The sequence below is a fragment of the Mastomys coucha genome, unplaced genomic scaffold (assembly GCF_008632895.1).
Source record: "Mastomys coucha isolate ucsf_1 unplaced genomic scaffold, UCSF_Mcou_1 pScaffold1, whole genome shotgun sequence".
In the NCBI taxonomy this organism is placed as follows: Eukaryota; Metazoa; Chordata; class Mammalia; order Rodentia; family Muridae; genus Mastomys; species Mastomys coucha.
The window spans coordinates 30,972,843-30,995,394 of NW_022196891.1; the positions used below are offsets into that span (position 1 = coordinate 30,972,843).

General features: G+C 44.0%; 2 protein-coding genes across 7 annotated transcripts in view; both read right to left on the bottom strand.

The window, feature by feature from the left end:
- The window catches only part of Ppfia4 (PTPRF interacting protein alpha 4), a 49,083-nt gene extending 45,650 nt beyond the window's left edge, over nucleotides 1-3,433 (bottom strand). For all 5 annotated transcript variants that reach the window (XR_004122274.1, XR_004122276.1, XR_004122269.1 and 2 more), the window contains exon 1: nucleotides 3,280-3,433. The gene's annotated coding sequence lies outside the window, so the exon portion shown is untranslated. The remainder of the gene's footprint in view (nucleotides 1-3,279) is intronic.
- A 1,384-nt stretch (nucleotides 3,434-4,817) lies between these two features.
- On the bottom strand, nucleotides 4,818-22,203 carry Tmem183a (transmembrane protein 183A). 2 transcript variants are annotated; one of them, XM_031383206.1, is made up of 8 exons: nucleotides 21,969-22,203; nucleotides 21,741-21,830; nucleotides 20,974-21,141; nucleotides 15,320-15,476; nucleotides 14,408-14,588; nucleotides 12,081-12,161; nucleotides 9,447-9,602; nucleotides 4,818-6,894 (listed from the first exon to the last, which is right to left on the bottom strand). In XM_031383206.1, the coding sequence occupies exons 1-8, from the start codon at nucleotides 22,075-22,077 to the stop codon at nucleotides 6,709-6,711; spliced, it is 1,128 nt and encodes a 375-aa protein (XP_031239066.1). In that variant the 5' UTR covers nucleotides 22,078-22,203; the 3' UTR covers nucleotides 4,818-6,708. The 2 variants fall into 2 exon arrangements, with proteins under 2 accessions (XP_031239066.1, XP_031239057.1); XM_031383197.1 differs by having other exon boundaries at nucleotides 15,320-15,479; nucleotides 21,969-22,202.
- Nucleotides 22,204-22,552: the final 349 nt, after the last annotated feature.

Genomic DNA, 22,552 nt, shown 5'->3' on the forward strand with positions numbered 1-22,552 from the left:
GAGGACATTCAGATCTTGTTAAGGATGGTTGTGAGCCACCATGTGGTTGCTGGGATTTGAACTCAGGACCTTCAGAAGAGCCAGTCAGTGCTGTTAGCCGCTGAGCCATCTCTCCAAACCTGATGAGTGCTTTTTAAAGTGCCATATAATACCATGTTACATACATCTACAATTAATTAAGGATGCACAAGATATACTGAATCTATACATTCTATAGATACACAAATCTACACATTCAAGGTCGTAAGCCTAAACCCAAACACTTTGCTTTAGGACGGGTCTAGGGATTTCCATGCTATCTACAGCCAATTCCCCCAGTGGGATGTAACAATGTGATACTGGGTCCCCAGGCACATCCCTGCTGCAGGTTAAATAACTTAATTGCGAGGAGAACCTGCTTCATATAACCCAGGGGACCAGAAGACAGACCACTTCCATTCAATCCGATACTCTCTCAAAGAGTCCTGTTACAGATACAGAAAACTTGTAAGATACATAACAGGCTTCTTGGGAGAATACAGACATACCTAGACTTGTTTCAGGGCAATACAAAGCTGCATTTGACTAGCCTCTGCTCTACACTGGGGTCAGTGCTAAACACCATCTGGAGTATGGACAACTGAAACGCTCAGAAAAAGTGACCCTGAGCCAAGGCCTCTCAGTCCCCAACTCTCTCAGGCACGCAGCTAGAACTGTGCTAGAACTGCCTTCTGGGACAGCTAGAAAAGACGGGAAGGAAGACCCCATGTTCCAGGCTGCAATTAGAGTACTAAGCCAGGCTGCAGCCATGCTTGTGTGGTGAGGCAGCAGCCAGAAGTGGATAAAGGTGAATCCTCAGGGTCTGCTGGTCTCATGGAACCCTCCCTTGTCTCACTTCACTTTGCCTCACCGGCTAACTCTACCTTATTAATGTCCTCAGGTCCCTAAGGCCCCTTTCCCTCTTCAGCAATACAGAGAGCCCTCCTCAGTGTGGTCCTGGGATGTGGTGAGGCACAGGACCACAGCCCCTCTGAGTGTCCGGGACTCTGCTGGACACCCAAAGTGCCACACACCCCTGAGCCAGCACCGTATGCCCTCCAGAGCTAATTATAGGTCAGTGAGCTAGCAGGCCAGAGGGGGGGACAGATGGTGACTTATGTGGTTGCAATAGACACTTGTCTCTCCTTCTGACCCCACTCCCTCTCTCTACTTCTTCCAATGCCTTGAGAGAGACCCAGCCTCTGGGATAGGTTTTGCTCTCTCAGTCTTTCTCAGTCCTCATTCCTAGCACACACATTTGCACAAGCACACACATGCACACCATGCATGTGTACACACACACACACACACACACACACACACACACACAACCTCTCTATACTGCTTAGCCAGGATAGCACACCATGTTCATAGAGCAAATCCTTTACCAACTTAACACAATACAGCTCTTGGAGGCCCACGGAGAATATTTCAGGCATAACAAGGCCTGTTAACGTCCCTGTACCTTAAAACCCCTTTGGCACCCAGCTCCCTGGCTCTCCTGAGCCTCACCCCTGCCTCATCACCACCCCAGCCCAACTAAACCACCTTCTCCCCCAGCTCTTACCCTACTAGCCACAGAGGCTCAGAAGGGACCCATAGCCAACCCTCCAAACTCTCTCCAATTCTAAGGTTTCAGTCGTTACTCAGAGAGGACGCACAAGCCCGATCGCCTGCCCGACTCCATTCCTCCAATCCTTCCTTTCCAAGCCAGCTGCTGGGGCAGAGCTCATATACTGACATCATATACATGCTCAACATGACATGCCCAACAGCACAGGCCCAAAACATCCGATGAGAACCCCCCTCACGCCAAGCTCCTATAGCCACTCATTTCTGGAGATGGTGTCTTTACTGCATAGTGTCTAGGGCCCCCGTAGCCCCCAAAACCAACGTGCTATCCCTCGTCTCATTACTTTGAGACATCATTTATCTTGGGAAGCCTCCTCAAATCTTAGCCCCAAAAAATCTAAGAAAATAGCCAATATAAATCATCCAGGCTGTCATTTTTACTAAAGATTATCTGGCCAGTTAACAGTGGTGGGGATTCTGTGGGTTAAAATCCGGTTGGTTTTGTATTGTTTTGTTTTGTTTAGTTTCTGCCATTCCACTAACAATATAACTAAATGTATATAGGGGAGATGTGTGGTATTTCAGGTACCATTTAGCTGCTCCAAGGCCCTCAACTGCTTTTAGATAAGCAAGAATCTATCTATCTAACATGATGTCTGGCATGCAGTAGGTGTCCAATAAATGTTTACTCAATATTGAATAAAGTACCAAGAGCCAATTGCAACAACTCTGGAAAGGGCTGCAGGGAGTCCCTGAAACCTGGCTCCAGGAACAGCCTTCTTAAGCTCACACCAGGAGGGACTCATCCGGCTAAGCACGGCCCCCTTAACTACTTGCTCTCCGCGAACAAGTACTAAGGACCTGCCTCAACTCTCCTCCTCTCCAACACATCTCTCCTCAAAGGTGACATCAGCATCTAGTGGCACTTAGTGCTAGATCCCTCCTCCTTCTCAAAGAAACCACCTACAACATATTTCCAAGTCCTCCAGGCCGACCTCCCTTCCTAGCCATCATAAAACCCTCCACACCCGTGCTGGGAAATACCTCTACTGTGTTCACTAATCAGCTCCTCATTCCCACCCCCCATCAGTAATCTCTATTACGAACCTCTTTTCCTGTTGCGCCCACCCTCATCCCCACCCCCAACCAGGCCTTTGGCTGGCCATTCCTTCCACCCCACCGCCCCAGCACTGCGGAGACGGGGGCATCTCTGGTACAGCCTGACAGTTAAAGGAATGCAGAGCTGGCGATAGTACCCAAGGGCGGAAAGAGGCACGAGGGAAGGATGAAGACCCCCGGGAAGAACGAAGACTTCAGCCTCTCACAAGCGCTCGCCCAAAGGAGCAGAGTTGGCCCCCAAGCCCAGAGGCGCTTTTGCTCTGAGTCTCCTGGAGAGGATGTGGGGGCGCAAGTCCACCCGGCTACCCCCTCCCAGAGAGCAGATGGGAGCTGAAGGCGAACTCCACGCCCTCCCTGCAAAACGGGCATCGACCCCCATCCTCATCCCCAAGGGCACAGGGCACGGCAAAGGCGAGGGGCAAGGAATCCCGCGCCCCGCAGAGATACATCCAGACCAGAAGAAGCTGTTTCCTAAGACGCACTAAGAGAGACTCCTCCTCAAACTGTTCAGGGGAGCTGGAGCTGGGGAAAGGGGCATCTTTCTCCGCGGAGTGTTCTGTGGGTGCTCACCTGCGTGGAATCGCCGAAGGCCCAGCTGCAGCAGGGCGCCGCCCCCGACCTCGGCAGTGCGAGGCGTCCTAGAGGCAAGCCCGCAAAGGTAGCTGCAGCCTCCACCGCCCAGTACCGTGGCCTCAAGGACCCGCCCCCTTCCTCCGCGGATACCCCGGCCCCACCCCCCAAGGGCGGGGCCTGGCCGTCTCTCCCCGAGGCCACGCCCCCCAAGCCCCGGCGCTCCCCAACCCTGGTTCACACGTGACAAGGGCGCTGCTTTGATGCTGTACGCCATCTTGGTCGAGCCTGAGAGGGTAGGGCAAGCATTTAATCTGGTAGACGTTCTGACCCCAGAATTTGGAATGCAGAGCACATCCTACTCGCTTCTACCCTCATGAACTCACCTTCCCAAGTCTGGCCTGTTCCCTAAATGGCCAGTCGTCTGTTGCCCTTTACACCTGTTCTCTCTCACATATTTTTAAGTGGAGAAACTGGAAACCCAGATAAGATACTCTTGTAGTATGTGCCTCAGTGAGTTGTGACTTGCTTTTAGGCATGTGACTGCCCTAACGCTGTTACTACAAAATGAAGTGTTTGTCTTATACATACATGCTATGAAAACATGCTCAAATGCCAAAATTCTGACAAATTTTAGCTAAACCAATTTTCCTGAATTGCTCCCTTTCCCTGCCCCCGTGGCTATTAATGTATCTTTTCCATCTGGTTTGTGAAACCTCATTGCAGTGCCTACTCAAATCCTTCACAGATACCCTATAAGCACTCTTCTGAGTGTGAAGAACTGTTTTGTTTTTTTTTTTCTTTTTTTTCCCCTCCTTTAGGTTTTTCAAGACAGCTTCTCTGTGCAGCCCTGGATGTCCTGGAACTATGTAGACCAGGCTGGCCTCTAACTCCTAGAGTCCCCTGCTTCTGCCTCCTATGTACAGACAGCACCCAGCAGCAGAGAACTGTTATATATATATATATATATATATATATATATATATATATATATATATATACATACAATGTGCACATAGGCAGTTACAGATATATACACACCTTGCAACAGCAGTGTCCTGGAAAGGCTGAAGCTGAGGTCAGTTAAATACAGCCTTTCGCTCACTCTCTCACAATATACTCAAATTTCCTTGCACCTTTAGAGAACAGCAAGGAGATTAATTCTGATAGGGGTTGAGACAAGCCGAACCTGTATTCTTTGTCTGACACTCTGAACAAGAACATATCCATCAAGAAGTGAAAAAGTTTTTACACCCAGAGCCTACCAAGTTTCAGCCATTCTCTAGGCAGTCTAGTTTTTACAAAAAGGCAATCCTTGACACTCTTTACACCCTTCCATTAACAAAACATGAATGATGCCAGAAATGGCAACTCAGCCAATGCTGAGTAGACTGAAGCCATGGTAACCATGAAGAACCATTTTCCCAAGTGTTGGCAATGTGTGAAGAACACAGCAGAGGCAGTAACTTCAAAGGGAGGCTATAGTATCTCTCATCATACCATGGAGTTTGGCACAAAAACTCAGAAGTTAAGCCAGAAAACAATTAAGCCACATTTATTTCACCCACTTAGGGTAAACCTAAATGGGAGATACACAATCCACAAGGACAACTTCCCCTGTTCCATGGCATCTTTTGTTCAGGGAACTCCAGACTCTGTGCTTCTTTTCTTCTTCCTCAGAGGCAACTTTTGATAGCAGAGATCGCTTATTGTCCTTGGGTTTTTGTTTGCTTTTGTTAATTAAGTACCCAAATTCTGGTGGTTGTTTTTTTATTGACCCAGGCTCACTTTCTGTTCAACCAGAGACAGCATTTCCCTCAGTGTGGGGAAGGCTAGCTGTCAGCAGCAGTATTAAACAGATGCTTAAGAATGTTCTTTAAATAGCATGGGGCAGGGAAAGATAAAAACAACATAATCATTTAGCAATTTAGCTCACAATAGTATCCACCCCACAATATTTTTATGTTTAAAGAACATTTTCTGCCTTTGTCTTGTCTGGTGACTCACACCTATAATCTCAACAACTCCAGGCAGCTAAAGTAAGAGTTCAAGGCCAGCCTGGGCTACATAGCAAGACCCTGTCTCAAAGGACTACTTTTGTAGGGCAGGGAGGCTGGACTGCAGCACTACAGGATGAACTCCAGGTCTTGAGTAGGAGAGTATTGTCTTAATGTGCATCTGCGGCCACATCCAGGTGGGAAAGGAAGCAAAAAGACTTTCTTCTTAGCAAAAGAAATAAACAAAAGCCCACCCACATCCTTTCTTCTCAGAGCATGCCAGTGCGAGTAAGAACTTTGACCAAGGAGGGTGTCAACGTTTCTGTATGAAGAGAAGACAGACCAGGATCCTGAATGCACACAGGATGGTTTAAAAAGGAAAACAAAGCTATCAGAGGACAGGACAGGCAGAGAAGAGCCACTAACTGCTTCTAGCTGAAGGCTGCTTCCAGCATGCAATGTATGTTCTAAAAAGGACCTTTAGCATTACAAAGCCTAGCAATTTAACGTAAACACAATTCTTCCTTAACTGTCTTACCTTCAGTTAATGCGTGTCTATGTGAAAGATTCAAAGAACTCACTGTTTTACTTTTCTCATCACACTCTGCCTACTCTTTGTACCACTATGCACAAGAAAAATGAGACTGGCCTTTGAAGTTGTGGTGTAGCAAAAGACATGGATCAGAATCCTGGCTCTGCATGGACCAGTAGTTCTGGCCTTGGGTAAGTCAATGATTCAGCTTCTCAACCATAAAATGGGAAGGGTTTGAACTACCTTGCAAGACACAAGGATTAGAGACACAATCTATAAAGTTCTTAGAACAATACCAGGGGTACATAATTATTACCATCAAGTCTCATGCAATAAAACAAAAACCCAAAATACAAAATCATCAAAACAATCAATATTCATGTAATAAATATCCAAAAAGCATTTTTTTAAAAAGATGCACAAGTCAATCTTATAAGATTCTGACAACCCTGTCACCTGCTTTATTTCTGGAGAAGGGTAAAGGGAAAAGAAAAAATATCCACTTGAATTTGAGGAGCAGCAAAGCTGGAGCGACTGTTTAAGCCTCTGGGCTCCTCTATCGGGATGGAAAGACACTCTTCCTTGAAGACTAAGAGCTTAACTCTTCCATTTGCTGAGACAAAAGAATGAAGAGCAAACTCAACAGCACCAACTGAGGTTTAACACAGAAAATGAGGCCAGGTTTCTTCTTTCAAATATGCAAATTTTACATTAAAATGTTTATAAATCATAGTTGGTTTTCCTCTTGATTCAACCTTTCCACCTCCTGTAATAGGAGCCCCAGGAACCCAAACGGCCTGTGCATCACTAATCAGCTACACAATCCAGCTGCCCCTTCCAACAGAATCTGATTACTAATGGACTGGACTGAAAGCTATCCCGAGGGACGGGAAGCAGGAACTATGCTCTCAGGGAGAACGGATACTGCGGATGCCACCAGTCAAAGAGCCGAACACTGTGCACCGGGTCCAGGACGACTTGTACACCCTGTTCACTGCGCAGATTCTGACCACCACGGACAGGAGAATCTTGGAATACCAATCTCACTCGATGATGCCGCATGTCTGTACTCACATTAATAGTAAACTAGAAGAGAAAGGCACATTTAGCATGTTATTTAAATGTTTAGTATTTAATTTAACCTTGTTTCTTTGGGCTCTCCTTGAGATAGTCTACACATAATATACCTTGGTTCAGTCTCAAGGTCTATCCCTTAAGTTATACCACCAACACATTATAAAGACACAAAAGTGATAATCTGTTAAGGTTTTCTCTGCTTTGTGTATCTAAGATGTTAAAGGGTCTTACAGATAAATAACTAAGGATATACAAACACACACTACCACAAAAGCCATCTAATTGTTACACATATAGAATAAAGATGGAATTCTGATAACGCACTGATGAACAAGTCTGGCAAGATCTGTAAAACCTAAGACTGATCCCATTTTTGTGTAAAAATCTCCAAGTATTTAGATAGAGGTTCCTACAGAATTGTTATGGCATATATGAAATATGAGTCACAGTGAGGCCATTAAACCAGCTTAACCTCAACAGAGAGAGAAGGAACCACAGTGAAAATAGAGCCATTACTCAGAAACTGCTCCAACATGTTCATAGCAGCCTTATTTATAATAGCCAGAAACTGGAAACAGCCAAGATGTCCCTCAACAGAAGAATGGATACAGAAAATGTAGTACATCTACACAATGGAGTACTACTCAGCTATTAAAAACAATGAAATTATGAAATTCTTGGGGAAATGGATGGACCTGGAAAATATCATCCTGAGTGAGGTATCCCAATCACAAAAGAACATATATGATATGCATTCCTTGATAAGTGGATATTAGCCCAGAAGATCAGAATGCACAGAGTACAATCCACAAACCACAAGAAACTCAAGAAGAAGGAAGATCAAAGTGTGGATACTTCGGTCCTTCTTAAAAGGGGGAACAAAATACCCATGGAAGGAGGTATTTTGACAAACTATGGAGCAGAGACTAAAGGAAGGACAATCCAGAGACTGCTCCACCTGGGAATCCTTCCCATATTCAATCACCAAACCTAGACACTATTGTGGATGCCAGCAAGTGCTGGCTGACCGGAGCCTGATATAACTTGTCTCCGGAAAGGCTCTGACAATACCCGACTAATACAGAAGAAGAGGCTCACAGCCATCCATTGAACTGAGTACAGGGTCCACAATGAAGGAGCTAGAGAAAGGACCCAAGGAGCTGAAGAGTTTGCAGCCCCTTAGCATGAACAGCAATATGAACTAACTAGTACCCTCAGAGCTCCCAGGGACTAAAACTCCAACCAAAGAGTACACATGGGGGGACTCATGGCTCCAGCAGCATGTGTATAGCAGAGGATGGCCAAGTGGGTCATCAATGGGAGGAGAGGACCTTGGCCCTGTGAAGGTTCTATGCCCCTTGTAGTGTAGGGGAATGCCAGGGCCAGGAAGTGGGAGAGGATGGAGTGGTGAGCAGTGGGAGGGGGAAGGGAACAGGGGATTGTTTTAGTTTTTGAGTTTTGTTTTTTTTTTAATTTTTTTTTCTTCTTTTCTTTTCTTTTTTCTTTTGGAGGGGAACCTGGGAAAGGAGATATTATAAATAAAGAAAACATCTAATAAAAAAGAAAGAAAGAAAGAAAGAAAGAAAGAAAGAAAGAAAGAAAGAAAGGAAGGAAGAAAGAAGATAGAGCCATGACACACTTCAACCACAGCAAACTACCGACAGACGTTACAAACTGCCCAGAAAGTTAACTGGAGCTACAGGACAGTGGCCTCCATGTTACCTCTGCTTTCTGAATAAATGTATGCACTACTTAAATTCAAATTAAGCTTTTTCATCATAGAGAGGAACTCCAAACATCTCTGAACATAAGCCTAAGACACAGAGAAGACAAATGACAAGTAACAAACTTTCTGGCTGCCTATTCAATTAAATATTTTTCAACCATAAAAAGTATAAGCTAAAAGATACATTTATGAATTACTCAACCAATTATTTGCCAAGTTTTGAAGAATCAAAGCCTCACACAAGGACAGAGCTAGTTATCTATTTTAATATTCCATTATGGCAGCATATGAACACCCAAGGTCCTAAGAGTGCTCATGTGTATGTTTATCCATGTTCCCTTCAGTACATACAGGAAGATATGAATGCCCAACGTCCTAAGAGTGCTCATGTGTATGTTTATCCATGTTCTCTTCAGTACATACAGGAAGGTATGAAAGCCTTTCTTTTCTTACAGAGGAGACAGACAAAACATTCTCAGATATAATTAGCTTCCCTACATTATCTGTCTTTCTAATATGCAAACCTAACTTCAAATTGTCTGTTTTGTTTTTATTTTACCTGGGAAGATGTTTAGAGTTTTTATTATTGTTGTTGTTGCTATTATTATTATTATTATTATTATTATTATTATTATTATTATTATGTGGGTTCTATCTTAGTTTTGGTGTGTATGCAGTCACTTGATGGGAGAGAAGGAGTACACCATGTGTTAACCTGATTTTAATTTTGAACTTTATTATTCTTCAGAGATTTCTTGCCAGTAGTTAAGTCTGCAAATCCTTTTTCAAACCACAGATACAGTGAAACTCTCAAAAGGGCTGAACCCTCACTTACCAAGGTAAATATCATTCCCATGACAATAGGAATAAAGATGAAGTTGAGGGTGGTGACCTGCAGCAGGCAGCAGTCCTGGTCAGGGTTGGTATGAACATCTTGATATTGAATGGGCGGTTGCAACCGTTCCATACACTTGCTCTTTAATCTAGGGGACTAAGAAGAGCTCAGCATTAATCTAGTGGCCTAAAGGAAATATGTATGCTCTTCAAAATGCTGTGAAGGAAAGTCCAACAGGTAAACTAAAGTTAATGAGATAAAATTTTCTGTCATCTGCTCTTTGTATACATACTGGTTTCCATGCAGAGATCAAAGAATCTACCAGTTAAAAAATAGTGTGTGTTTAGATTAGCAAATATAGCAGTGGGTTTTTATTTAGATAGTATTTCCACTATCTGACAAGAAATGGCTCTATCAGCCACTCTCCGATTTCCACTTGATGTATCAGACTTCAGGGTGTCTGCTGCAGAAGGGGGCAGATGCAAAAGTAACCTCCAAATTCCAAAAACCGTAAAACAAGATTCACAAGTCTCAGGACTAAAGGACTCTCAGCATTCAATTTCCTGCAGTAATTCCGGTCTCCTGTCCCATTTCTCCATTGCTAGGGCGACTGCTCAGTGGAGAACGGTGTCTAGTTGAGAGCACAGACTGTGAATTTCTTACAAAGACATGAAAGCCGAATTGCTTCACCTGAACCATGCTTTAAAAATAAATTAATAGGAAAATATGCTGTAGAACTCTCAGCTACTTCTCCAGCACTGTGAGCCTGCATGCCACCATCCTTCCCACCATGATGCTAATGGATAAACCTCTGAATTTGTAAGCACAATCCAGTTACATACTTTCTTCTACAAAGACTGCTGATGTCATGTGTCTCTTCACAGCAATAGACACTGACTAACATACACAAATATTGAATTTTCTCAGCTGCCCATGAAATGTGTGTGGGGTGAAGGTGAAGTGCGAGGGTAGATATGCGTATGCGCATGTATGTGGAAGCCAGAGGTCAATGCCAAGCATCTTCCCCCCTCTCTCTCTCCACTTTATTTTTGAACAGCCTCTTCCTGAACCTGGAGCTATCCAACTAGTTTAACTAGCTGGCCAGGAGCTCCAGAATTCTGCCCATGTCCACTTGCTAGCACTGGCATTACAGAAGTGTGCCACCACATCAGTTTTCATATGGGTTTTCCTCATGCTACACACACACACACACACACACACACACACACGTCTTTTATAGCTGCTTTCTGATCTGGTACTCTGTCTAGGTTTACCTTGGGTAACAACCTGAAGATGCTATCTTTTCTTCCTCCAATATAAAAATAGTTCCCTCCAAAAGTTATTTCAAAATTTAATCTAATGTTATGTAAGAGATGGAGCCTTTAGATAAGGACTCCTCTTTTATGAATGGGACGAAGGCTCTTATTACAGGTAAGGGCTTTAAAATGGATTCGGCTCCTCTCAGCCTTCCACCCAGAGTACAGTCAGGTACCATCCTGAAAATGGGAACCAGCGCCAAATGAGACCCAGAACCTGTTTGGACTCCTGGCCTCCAGAACTATGAGGAAATTAATTTCTGTTCTTTATAAATAACCCAATCTCTGGTACCTCATTATGGCAGCACAAAGGGATTAAGACATGGTGAACATTAAATAAGATATCTGGGGCTGGTGAGATGGCTCAGCGGGTAAGAGCACTGACTGCTCTTCCGAAAGGTCCTGAGTTCGGATCCCAGCAACCACATGGTGGCTCACAACCACCCTCAATGAGATCTGTCACCTCTTCTGGTGCGTCTGAAGACAGCTACAGTGTACTTATGTATAATAATAAAGAAATCTTGTTTAAGATATCTGAAGGATGCAGAGATGGCTCAGCAGTTAAAATCCCTTGCTACTCTTACAGAAGATGAAGGTTTGATTCCCAGCACCCACATAGATGCCAACTGCCCACAACTCCAATTCCACGGAATCTGACACCTTCTTCTGGCCAACACAAGAACCAGGCATACACACAGTGCACATGCATACATGCATAACACAAGCCAGATATGGTGGTGCAGATCTTTAATCCAAGGACTTGAGAGACAGAAGCAGGTGGATCTCTATTAGCTTGAGGCCAGCCTGGTCTATGTGGCAAATTTCAGGACATCCAGGAATATGTAGATGGACAGACTCTGTCTCAAAAACAAAACAAAACAAAACAAAACACCCTGACACAGAATAAAAAAGCTCTTAGTTTTAAGGTGGGCATGGGTGTGGTGATGGTTTGTACATGACTGTGATGCCTGAAAGGTCAGAAGAGGACATTATTAAATGTGCTAGCCAGGCAGTGGTAGCACATGCCTTTAATCCCAGCACTAGGGAGGCAGAGGAAGGCAGATTTCTGAGTTCAAGGCCAGCCTGGTCTACAGAGTGAGTTCCAGGACAGCCAGGGCTATACAGAGAAACCCTGTCTCGAAAAACCCAAAAAAGTAAATAAATAATAAATATTTTAAAAAAAATTAAATGTTCTAGAACTTGGGTCCTCTGGCAAATGCAGTATTCTCTTTTATCCTCTGAACTATCCAACCACCCAAACAAACAAACCTTTAAAAATAAACTTTATAAAACTATGAGACAAAGAGAAAACACATGCCTGTTTTTTGAACTTGAAGTTGAACTCCCACATTGGTTCTTGTCTGTTCCCAACAATCTTTCTGCACCAGAAAAGCAAGCACTGTAAGAAAGAAAAAGTAAACTAAAGGAGTGACATTGATATGTATTATAAAGTAACAAAAAAATTAATTAGCAAAAATATCTGAGAGCTCTAAAGCCAACTACAGTCCTGATGCGGAGGATTTCCTCTGGCACACACAGACCCCCAACTTGACACTGGTGCAACATGAAGACAGTCAGTGCTACTCAGAAAGGAGAGGAGGGACCAATACAAGTCAACCTCAGAGCTTATTAAGATCAACCCCTAATGTTCTCATCTTTAAAGACAGAAATATTTATCCACAGTGTGGGGCGTTTTCTCTGATTCAGCAGCCACTGCTCTACATTAAAATAAAGGCAGCAAGTAGCCACCAGGCAAGGTGGTAACAAGGCCACAAAGCAGGCAAGGAGGGCTAGCCCTATAACAGGAACAAGCCACTCAGGACCTTCTGGGAACAGACAGCTACTACGGAAACCAATGAGCTAAGCTGAATTCAGTCTAAAGCAAGCCCCTCAATGAAGTCAGGCTATAGCTAGGGTTAAGCACAAGAAGTGAAGTACCTCCCAGGGGACAAGGGGTGGGTCGTCCGCCGTGCCAGCTGTCCTGCCTTCAGACATGCCCTGTACGTCCTGCTGCTCCATCAAAAATAATGGGCTTGGCTTTTAGGGGAAAACACTTCTGCTGCCATCACAACGGCTCCAGTGTCCCACACAAGCTATGCTACTGAAAAGAGAGAGAGGGGATCAAATACGAAAAGCTGGAGTCCGGGAAATGGGAAGCTTCCTTTAGGCATGCTGGCAACTGAGTGCCATGCAATCACAGGCATGTAAGTGGTAAGGCCATGCACCAGGCGTCTGCCATGACAGGACCCATATCCTTCTCAGAGGATCTCTAACAACACAAAAAGAGGCTGCCAGGTAGCCTGCGCTTATTACCTGGATTAAGAGCTTACTTTTTTCAATCTACTTTGGCTTCCTAATCTATTTTTTAAAAGACATACTAATGAGATTATAAAGATATGGGTATTTTAGACTTTGCAGTAGCCCTTGCATTGTGCACTGGAGCCGCCAAGATGTGTCAAGCATGAGGAGTTTGCCCAATCAATGCTGTCCTGCTCCATTACCTAGCATGGTTAACTCTGTAATGATTACCACCCTCCTTGTAGTTATTCGGATAGTATTAAATGCTTCTAGGGAGGAAGACACTGTAAATGTGAGATGGGACACTGTCCACTCATATTACAAGCAGAAGCAGCTTCAGGGTGAAACTCTACTCATGTAACACCCTACTCCTGCCCTAAATCCATCAACTAGCATTATAAACAGTTAGTTTGATGACCTCTATTTGTATGTGTTGGAAGTGGAATCTTGATTACTTTCACACAATAGTACCTTTTAATCCTGGAATTAATATAATCTTAGAGCTCAACTAGGAGAGAAGACCACATCACATCTATGAGCATAAAGGCACAAAGCACAAGAACAGGAAGTGCTACAGAAAGGATCAGAGTGGGTAGAACAGAGGTGTAAAAATTACCGACAAATTCAAAGGTAAGAAATTTACACAGTATCTTCGGATAAGGAAGATAAGGGGCAAGATATCACCTTGTCTAAATAATTATAATAGACCTACTTATTATTCAGAATACCAGAAACCTGAATACAGTATAAACTATGCAGAGAACCCTAAGATAAAGGGAGCCTAAAACATAGGAAGATTTTGGAATCCTAACATCTATGAATTGGAGTACCTTATAGTCTCTGAGAAAACTTACCAGAGCCTGGCCCAGGGGCTTAGCAAGGAAGGATGTCTATACCTGAATCCTTAAAGGAAGTCAAGAAAGAAGCGCAACCTCAGATGCCAAGGTTACATTAGAAACAGACAATCAGTTGAGTTCCTTGTGTTCTTTATGTCGTGACTAAGCATTTTGTGAAAACTGTAGTATACACCTATCCAAGGACTCTTCCTAGCCCAAGCTATCAAAACCATTCTATCTACAGTGATCAAATGTACAGCGCATAAAAACAAGTTAAAATAGAGACTTAAGAAATACACTAGAAGCATAAGAAAGGTTTAAGGAAGGATAGCATAAACCAGTCCAGCACAGCAGGAATGTGTCGGAGAAAAGAAACCTCTGGCCCTACGAGTTTATACTAGCTCCCCTAACGGTTGGGACCAATAGCCTTCCCCATCAAGAAGCTACAAACAAGACTCAGGCCCACCATACAAGATCCATTAGCCAAACCCCAACGGCAAGTTTCACTTACTTTGGAATTCTTCAGTGTGCTGGGAGTGCTTTCCGGAATGGCTGGATTCTTGGAGATACGAGCAGCAAATGGTTCATACATATGATACAGAGATCGGATCACACACGCCCGGAGACAGCGCAGCTTCTCCATGGATTCTGGTCGCAGCCGCAAAGGCAGAGAAGCATCCAGCGTATAGTGCCTGAAACATGACACATGACTCCTACCAATATGTGACCTGTCTGCCTGCTCTTATTCAGTCTCCCAGGACTCCCAACTTCCATATGAGCTTTTACTCCACTATTCCACTGGTGGATACTAACTTGTCCAGTTCTCACAAATACCATCACCATTTCCTTACATTATCCATCACTTTTGCTTCTTCATCTTGGTAAACCTGTAGTTTTTCCATTTAAATTTGGACTATTTCAGATTCTACAGAATTACAAGCCTCTGAATTAGAAATCATGTAATATGTTTTAGTTGCTCAAAAAGAATCTGTCACGGGGAAGAGCCGTTGGGTTTCCCTGCCAGACATGTCAACAAGTTCTCTATCCATCCCTACCAAATCCTACAATTCATAAAGTCCACTAGACCTCTGTATCCCACATGAAAATCTAGCACTTTTACTGATCACGTAATAAGATATGCCTCTATAGGGAAAATCTAAGTTCTTTCTGGAACCAGGAGTAATACCATTTGCAAAAAGAAAAAAAGATATTGGAAGGGATAGGGTAGCAGCCATAGGAAAGACAATCACCTGCATAGATCAGTAACATAAGATTTGGAGAGATATCAACAAATCCAAAGCTAGGGTTGTACCAAGGCATGGAAGAGAGGAGAACTGGAAAGAGCCATCACCTAGGGCAGAGCTCCAAACCACACAGCAACACAATCAGCTACAGAGAAAACACTGGCACTCAGAGGTCGCACCTTCGGTACAACCTGGTCCAAAAGGCAGCAGTGCAAGTGACAGTCCAAGCATTCTTACAAATCAGGGAAAAATTCACAATGTCCTCAGGACGGATATAGGAAGCCAGCAGCAGCCAAATATCCATAGGATACTCTTCTCCTCCAGTGCCATCCACGTCTTCTGAAACAAGGCAAAACAAAATTCTGTGTTCTATTTATTACACACACACCTAAAGGTGTTCATTCTAATTCTCAGCTAGCTTGTATATTTAAGAAAAGGGGTGTTTGTCTTGGTGTTTGTTTGTTTAAGACAGGCTTTCTCTGTGTAGCCCCGGCTATCCTAGAACTCACTCTGTACACCAGGCTGGCCTCAAAACCTACCTTTGCCTCCCCAGTGCTGGCATTAAAGGTGTGTGCCACCATGCCCAGCTAAGAAAAGGTTTTTAAACAGGTCCAAGGAAGCCCGTCAAGCTGATGGTTTCGTGGTAATTCCAGCTGCTAAAATCTTTTTGTCGGGACTGGAAAGATGGCTCAACAATTAAGAGCACCAACTGTTCTTCCAGAGGTCCTGAGTTCAATCCCAGCAACCACATATGGCTCACAATCATCTGTAATGGGATCTGATCCCCTCTTCGGATGTGTCTGAAGACAGCTCAAGTGCACACACACTCATGGAAATACATGTGCATAAGGGAATCCATGGAGACCAGAATGAATGTCAAGTTCCTTGAAGCTGGAGTTTTAGGCATCTGTCATTGCCTGATGTGGGTGCTAATAGCATACTGGTCCCCTGAAAGACCTGGTTGGTTTGGGGGTTTTGTTTTGTTTTGTTCAGCTTGACCCAAGGTAGAGTTATTTGGTAGGAGAGAAGCCCAGTTGATTACTAGGGATCTGAATGCATACCTTCAGGTTTTTACAGCAAGTACTTTACCAGTTAAGCCCACCTCCTAAAACCTCTAAAAACACCATTTGTATATTAAGTTCTCAAAGTTCCTTTGTGTGTATTTTAACAATCAATAAGGGGCTGGAGAGATGGCTCAGTGGGTAAGAGCACTGACTGCTCTTCAGAAGGTCCTGAGTTTGGATCCCAGCAACCACATGGTGGCTCACAATCACCGGTAATGAGATCTGACGCCCTCTTCTGGTGCTGTCTGAAGACAGCTACAGTGAATTATGCCGGAAGTGAGCAGGGCTGGAGCAAGCAGGGCCGGCAGAGGTATTGAGTTCAATTCCCAGCAGCCACACACATGATGGTTAACAGCCATCTGTATAGCTACAGTGTACTCATACACATAAAATAACACATAAAATAAATCTTAAAAAAAAAAAATAAAGGAACAATCAACAATAATTCAATAGAATTAAGAAAACTATTATTTTAAGCTTGTTATCATATTAAGAAAACAGGTACTGGGGCTGAAGAGATGGCTCAAAAATTAAGAACATTTACTGTCTAAGATTTTTTTTTAATTTATTTATTTATTTCATGTACGTCAGTACACTGTAGCTGTCTTCAGACACACCAGAAGGTGGCATCGGAACCCATTACAGATGGTTGTGAGCCACCATGTGGTTGCTGGGAAATGAACTCAGGACCTCTGGAAGAGCAGTCAGTGCTCTTAACTGCTGAGCCATCTCTCCAGCCCTGAGTTAAGGTTTCTACTGCTGTGGTAAACACATGAGCAGAGGAGCATGAAGAGGAGAGGGTTTACTTCTTACAATTCTCAGGCCACAGCTCATCCCTGAAGAAAGTCAGGGCAGAGGCTGAAGCCGTGGAAAAGTGCTGCTTGCTGGTTGGCTCTTCATGGCTTGCTCAGTGTGACTGTTTATTATTACATTTTAATTATTTAGGGCACAAATGTTACAGCATGTGCATGCAGGCCAGGCACAACTTGTGGGTGTCACTTTTCCCTTTCCTTATGTGGGTCCTGGGGATTGAACTCAAAGAGTCAGACACGGGGGCAAGTATCACCAGCTGAGCCGTCGCATCAGCCAGACCATCTGATAGGGTGGTGCCACTCACAGTGAGCTGGGCCCTCCCATATTAATCATCAACCAAGAAAACGCGGCACAGACTCGCCCACAGAACTATCTGGTAGAGGCAATTTCTCAACTGGGATTCTCTCTTGCCAGGTAACTCTACCTTGTGTCAAGGTAGAAAAATAAAACAAAACAAACAAACAAAAACCCAGGACACTACTTACATGTGATACACAAACACACATGCAGGCAAAAATAAATCTCAAAACCGATTTTTTTTTAATTCTTTAAAAATGAAAGTATATAAAAAGAATAAAACTAAATAATCTTACCAACAGAAAAGGCAAACTACAACATATACTCACTATCAACATTCTACACATGCTCTTCTATTCTTTTACTTTTATTATTTGTTTCTGTTTTTTGGAGGCAGAATCTCAGGTAGCCCAGGCTTGCCTCCAACTTGGTATTTAACCAAAGTACACCTTGAACGCCTTATCTTCCTGTCTCCACCTACTAAAATCTGGGGTTATAGGCGTATGACACCAAGTTAGGTTTATGCAGTTGGAGACCAAGCCTATGTCTCATGCGTGCTACACAAGCACTCAATCTGAGCCACATTCTAGCCACTATCTAGTTATCTTGCCATTCAGTCCCCACTTAATAATGTTTCCTTCCTGTCTCCTCTTCCTGCTTCAGACCTAATTACTATTTGTTGTCTTGATCCCTAAGGTTCACTATATATCTCAGATTTGAATAACAACACACACGACAAAAAACAATCATTCATCTTAAATAACCATTCATCTCCAAGACAGGATCTCACTATGCAGCCCTGGCTGTCTTGGAACTTATTATGTAGATCATGCTGGCCTTAAGCTGCCTACCTTTGTTTCCCAAGTGCTTGGATTAAAGTCATGCACCATCACATGTGGCTCATTGACTTTTACAAAGCTGACTAAAGATTGTACGTCTCAGGGATAGGGAGATGGCTCAACACTAAAGAACTTGCAAAAGGGCAGGCATGTGTGTCTTTGTACCACTTGCATGGCTGGTTCCCATGGATCCACTAGAAGTAAAGTGACAATGGCTGCAAGCCTCCGAGTGGGTGATGGGATATATGATCTTCTGAAGAGCGAGCAGTCAGTGCTCTTAACTGTGGAGACATCTCTGGAGCAGTCCAGGTTTGTTGGGTTTTTTTAGCTTTTCAGACAGGGTCTAATATGTAACTCAGGTTGGCCTCCAACAAGTAGCTAGCCTTGTCCTTGGACTTCTGATCCTCCTCCACCTCCTGAGATTACTTGCTGGCTAACAATAGTATTTTTGAGAACTATTTCTCTTTTGAAGATACCTACTAAAACATTTATAGAGATATCTAGGAATTGCTCAAAATTGAAACATAAATAGTAATGAATTTATAGCTATTGCATAGTGGTTATAACGGCTTCATTAGAAACTAAAGGGTGGGGACAACCAGACGGCGTTGCAGGCAACAACAGCGCTTGCAGCCAAACCTGACTCTCTTGAGTTTAATCCCAGGGACTCGAATGATGGAAGAAGATAACTATCACAAACTGTCCTCTGATCTCCACCCAGGTATGCACATTACTGTTACTCTACCCTATACACACTACACACACAGGCAAAATAAACAAATAAATAAAGTAATTTTAAACTTTTTTTTTTTTTTGGTTTTTCGAGACAAGGTTTCTCTGTTCTCTGGCTGTCCTGGAACTTACTCTGTAGACCAGGTTGGCCTCGAACTCAGAAATCCACCTGCCTCTGCCTCCCAAGTGCTGGGATTAAATGTGTACGCCACCCCTGCCCAGCTTAAAATTATTTTTAAGAGAAAATAATCAAAGTAGAATAGATGTACCTAAGAATCACTTGTCTAAAAAGTGATTATATCCTGACTATGTGAAGGGAGTCTTATAATGCAATATTTTAATTTAAAAAGAAGAAACAAAGAAAAAGCCAGGCATAGTAATATACTCCTTTAATCCCAGCACTCAGGAGGCAAAGGCATGAGGATCCCTGAGTTCAAGGCCAGCATGGTCAGTTCCAGGACACCCAGGGCTACACAGAGAAACCCCATCTCGGAGGGAAAACTGTTCATATGCTATTGTTAGAAACATCAAATGACAAAACCACTTCACTGATTCCTCAAAAACTTAAACAAAGATTGCCATACAATCCAGAAATTTCATGAACGCTCAGGGTAAATGAAAGCATTTACCCACACAAACCTTATCCCCTGAAGTTGCATAATGCAAAGTAGTCAAATAAAAGGCAATAAAAATTGGTACAATAAAAACAACTGGTACATATTCCATATGGATGAACCTTAAATACTTTTAAGCCATATGAAAGAAATTAGACCTGAAAGAGTATGTTAGCATTGCATTTGTATGTAATGTCCGAGCAGGCACATCTGCAGAGAATGAAATTAGGGCAGGCCAGGAGTGCAGTCCATCAGAAGCAGTGATGCTAATGGTTTGGTGATTCTTTTTGGAGTGATAGAAATGTCCTATTCTTAGTTTATAACAGCAGCAGAACAACTGGGAAAATAGAAAAACCACTCAATTATATACTTTAATTGTCTGGTCAGGCAGGTGGCACACACCTTTAGTCCTAGCACTGTAGAAACAGAGGCAGGGGGATCTCCATGAGTTGAAGAACAGCTTGCCCTACACAATGAGACCCCCATTTCAAAAAAATAAGGAAAAAAAGAAAGGAAAAAAAACTATCTTGAGGCCCAGCATTTGGTGGCACCTGCCTTTAATCCCAGCACTTGGGAGGCAAAGGCTGGCATATATCTCTGTGGATTAGAGGCCTACAAACCAGACAGGTCTACAAAGCAGTTCCAGGATAGCCAGGGCTGTCACATGGAGAAACCCTATCTCAAGAAAAGAAAAAAGGAAAAAGAAAAAAGAAAAGAGAAAATTATCTTGAAAAGCCAAGATGGTTTAGCAGTTGTTGCCCTTGCAAAAGACCTGGGTGTGGGTCCCAGAACCCACACCAGAGTTCACAACAATCCATTCAACTCACAACTCCAGTTCCAGATCTAATACCTCCTTCTGGCCTCTGAGAGTGCCAGACATACAACTGACGCACACATATACATGTAGACAAACACTCATATTCACTACCTTTTTTAAAAAGTAAATAAACAAAATTTTAAAATTTAAAATGTAAGTTAGAAATTTCCTGGAAGCACACGCATGCGCGCGCGCGCACACACACACACACACACACACACACACACACACACGTATGTACGTATGTATGTATGTATGTATGTATGAATGTATACATCCCTAACTGAAATAAGGAAGAACAAAGTATAGCAAATGTTGCTATTAATTTTTGGATTGTGGAAAAGTAGGTTATTGGGCTGGAGGTATGACTCAGCAGTTCAGAGCACTGCCTGCTCTTCCAGAGGTCCTGAGTTCAAGTCCCAGCAACCACATACTGGCTCACCACCATCTATAATGGGATCCAAAGCCCTCTTCTGGTGTGTCTGAAGAGAGCAATGGTGTCCTCATATACACAGAATAAATAAGTCTTTTAAAATAAAATAAAATAAATAAATAAACAATAACTGGTATAATAGCAAAATATCCTCTTAGATCTCCCCTTACATTGAAAAGAGATAGCGGCAGAGTTCACTGCTCAGGAAAGCAGTCTGCACGTACCTTTGTGTCTCTTGCTTTTCTTTTTCCTGGAGACTGATCTTTCCTGAGTGCTTTCCTCCTGGGCATCCATCTCATCACTACTCTCCAGGATGTCACATGGCTCACCCACCCCAGAAAGAGCCTCCTCCGCAGGGACCTGGGACGCTTCCAAGCCACAAAGAGATTTTACTAGGAGGAAAGGAGAGAATGAAACGCACTCAGTCCCATCTGCAAGAATCTTGAAAGCAAGACAAACATGATAAAAAGAAAACATTATGTCAAAGTAATGGATGTCAACTGCATGGTAAAATATGCACAAATTACAAAAAAGGGGGAGGGGAGGCTGGTATCAAGGAGTGACAGTGGAAATTAATGAGTACATAAAGTGTGGGATTTTTGTTCTTCGTTTGGTTTACTTGTTCTTTTGAGACAGGATCTCACAATGTAAACTTGCTATGTAAACCAGGCTAGCCTTAAGCTCACAGAGATCCACCTGTCTCTGTCTCCCCAAGGCTGAGATTAAAGGAATGCCCACCCCACCTGGTCACAAAGTTGGTTTTAATTCAGAGAGGAAATCAAAAACATTTGAGCTCCGAAACCTGCTGATCCTGGCCACACACACCCATCCCATCCACTAAACGAGAAAGTAAACAGCGGGAAGAGCAAACACGTTCGTGGCCAGACGCCCTAAGGGCAGCAGGAAATACACCCCGGACGCAATTCCAGGGAAATACAACCCCTAATGCTGTCTTAAGAGCTGGGGCCTAAAGAGATCCAGGAACGCCTACCTTCCTGCTGAATAGCGTTGGCCACGGCTTTCTTGACCCGTCCAGACCTCACCACCGCCGGATCCGAGTTAGCATAGTCCGCCACGGTCACTGAAACAGAGCAAAGCGCCAAGGCCTCCTCAGACCCGGGGCAAAGTCTCCGAGCCCGCCGCGTCTCACCCGCCCCGCCGGACCCCGCCGCACCCCGCCGCCCAGCCCCCGCCGCCGCCGGCCCCGCCCCTCGCCCACCTCGGCCCGAGCAGGCGTCGTGGGCCCGGAACTTGAGCCGCTTTCCTCTCTTGGGCATGGTGACGGTGTCCCGATGAGGCCCGCCTAGCTGGCCGGGGCCCCAGGCCATCTCTCGGCCCCGAGAGCCGGCTCCCGGAGCCACGGGGCACCTCCACCCGGCTCCGCGGCCATCCCGCACCGAGGCCGCGGCTATCGCGAGGACTTCGGCGATCGCTCGGGGTCCCGTTGGTCGCCCACGCCCCTCTCGGGGAGCCAATCGCCTCCGGGTCCGGTGACGTCATCACCCTGCGCCTCGGCTGCCGCGGAGCCCGGGTTCCCAGAGGGTGGCGAGCTGTTGGGCAGGGTGTTCGCTATCGTCTTCTCTGGGGCGTTTGGTGTGTCAGACCCGGTCCCCCAACCGCGTTAATTAGAACTAACAGTTTACATCCTGGCCCACTTCAGCATCTAGATTGCATATACCTTGTTGTCGTCATTCACTCTAGCCCACTTAACGCCAACTAACCTGAACGTAAATATCAAAGTGGTCGCTATAATTTTGCTTTTTTTTTTTTTTTTTTTTTTTTTTTTTTTTTTTTTTTTTTTTT

Bases quoted from the DNA above. Each gene is read 5' to 3' on its own strand.
- Tmem183a (XM_031383197.1), bottom strand. From the start codon at position 22,077: ATGGCCTGGGGCCCCGGCCAGCTAGGCGGGCCTCATCGGGACACCGTC. The intron at 15,480-20,973 runs GTACGTGCAGAC...GCCTTGTTTCAG, and splicing joins GAAAAGCAAGAGACACAAAG to AAGACGTGGATGGCACTGGA. The intron at 14,589-15,319 runs GTGCGACCTCTG...GTCATGTTTCAG, and splicing joins TGGACCAGGTTGTACCGAAG to GCACTATACGCTGGATGCTT.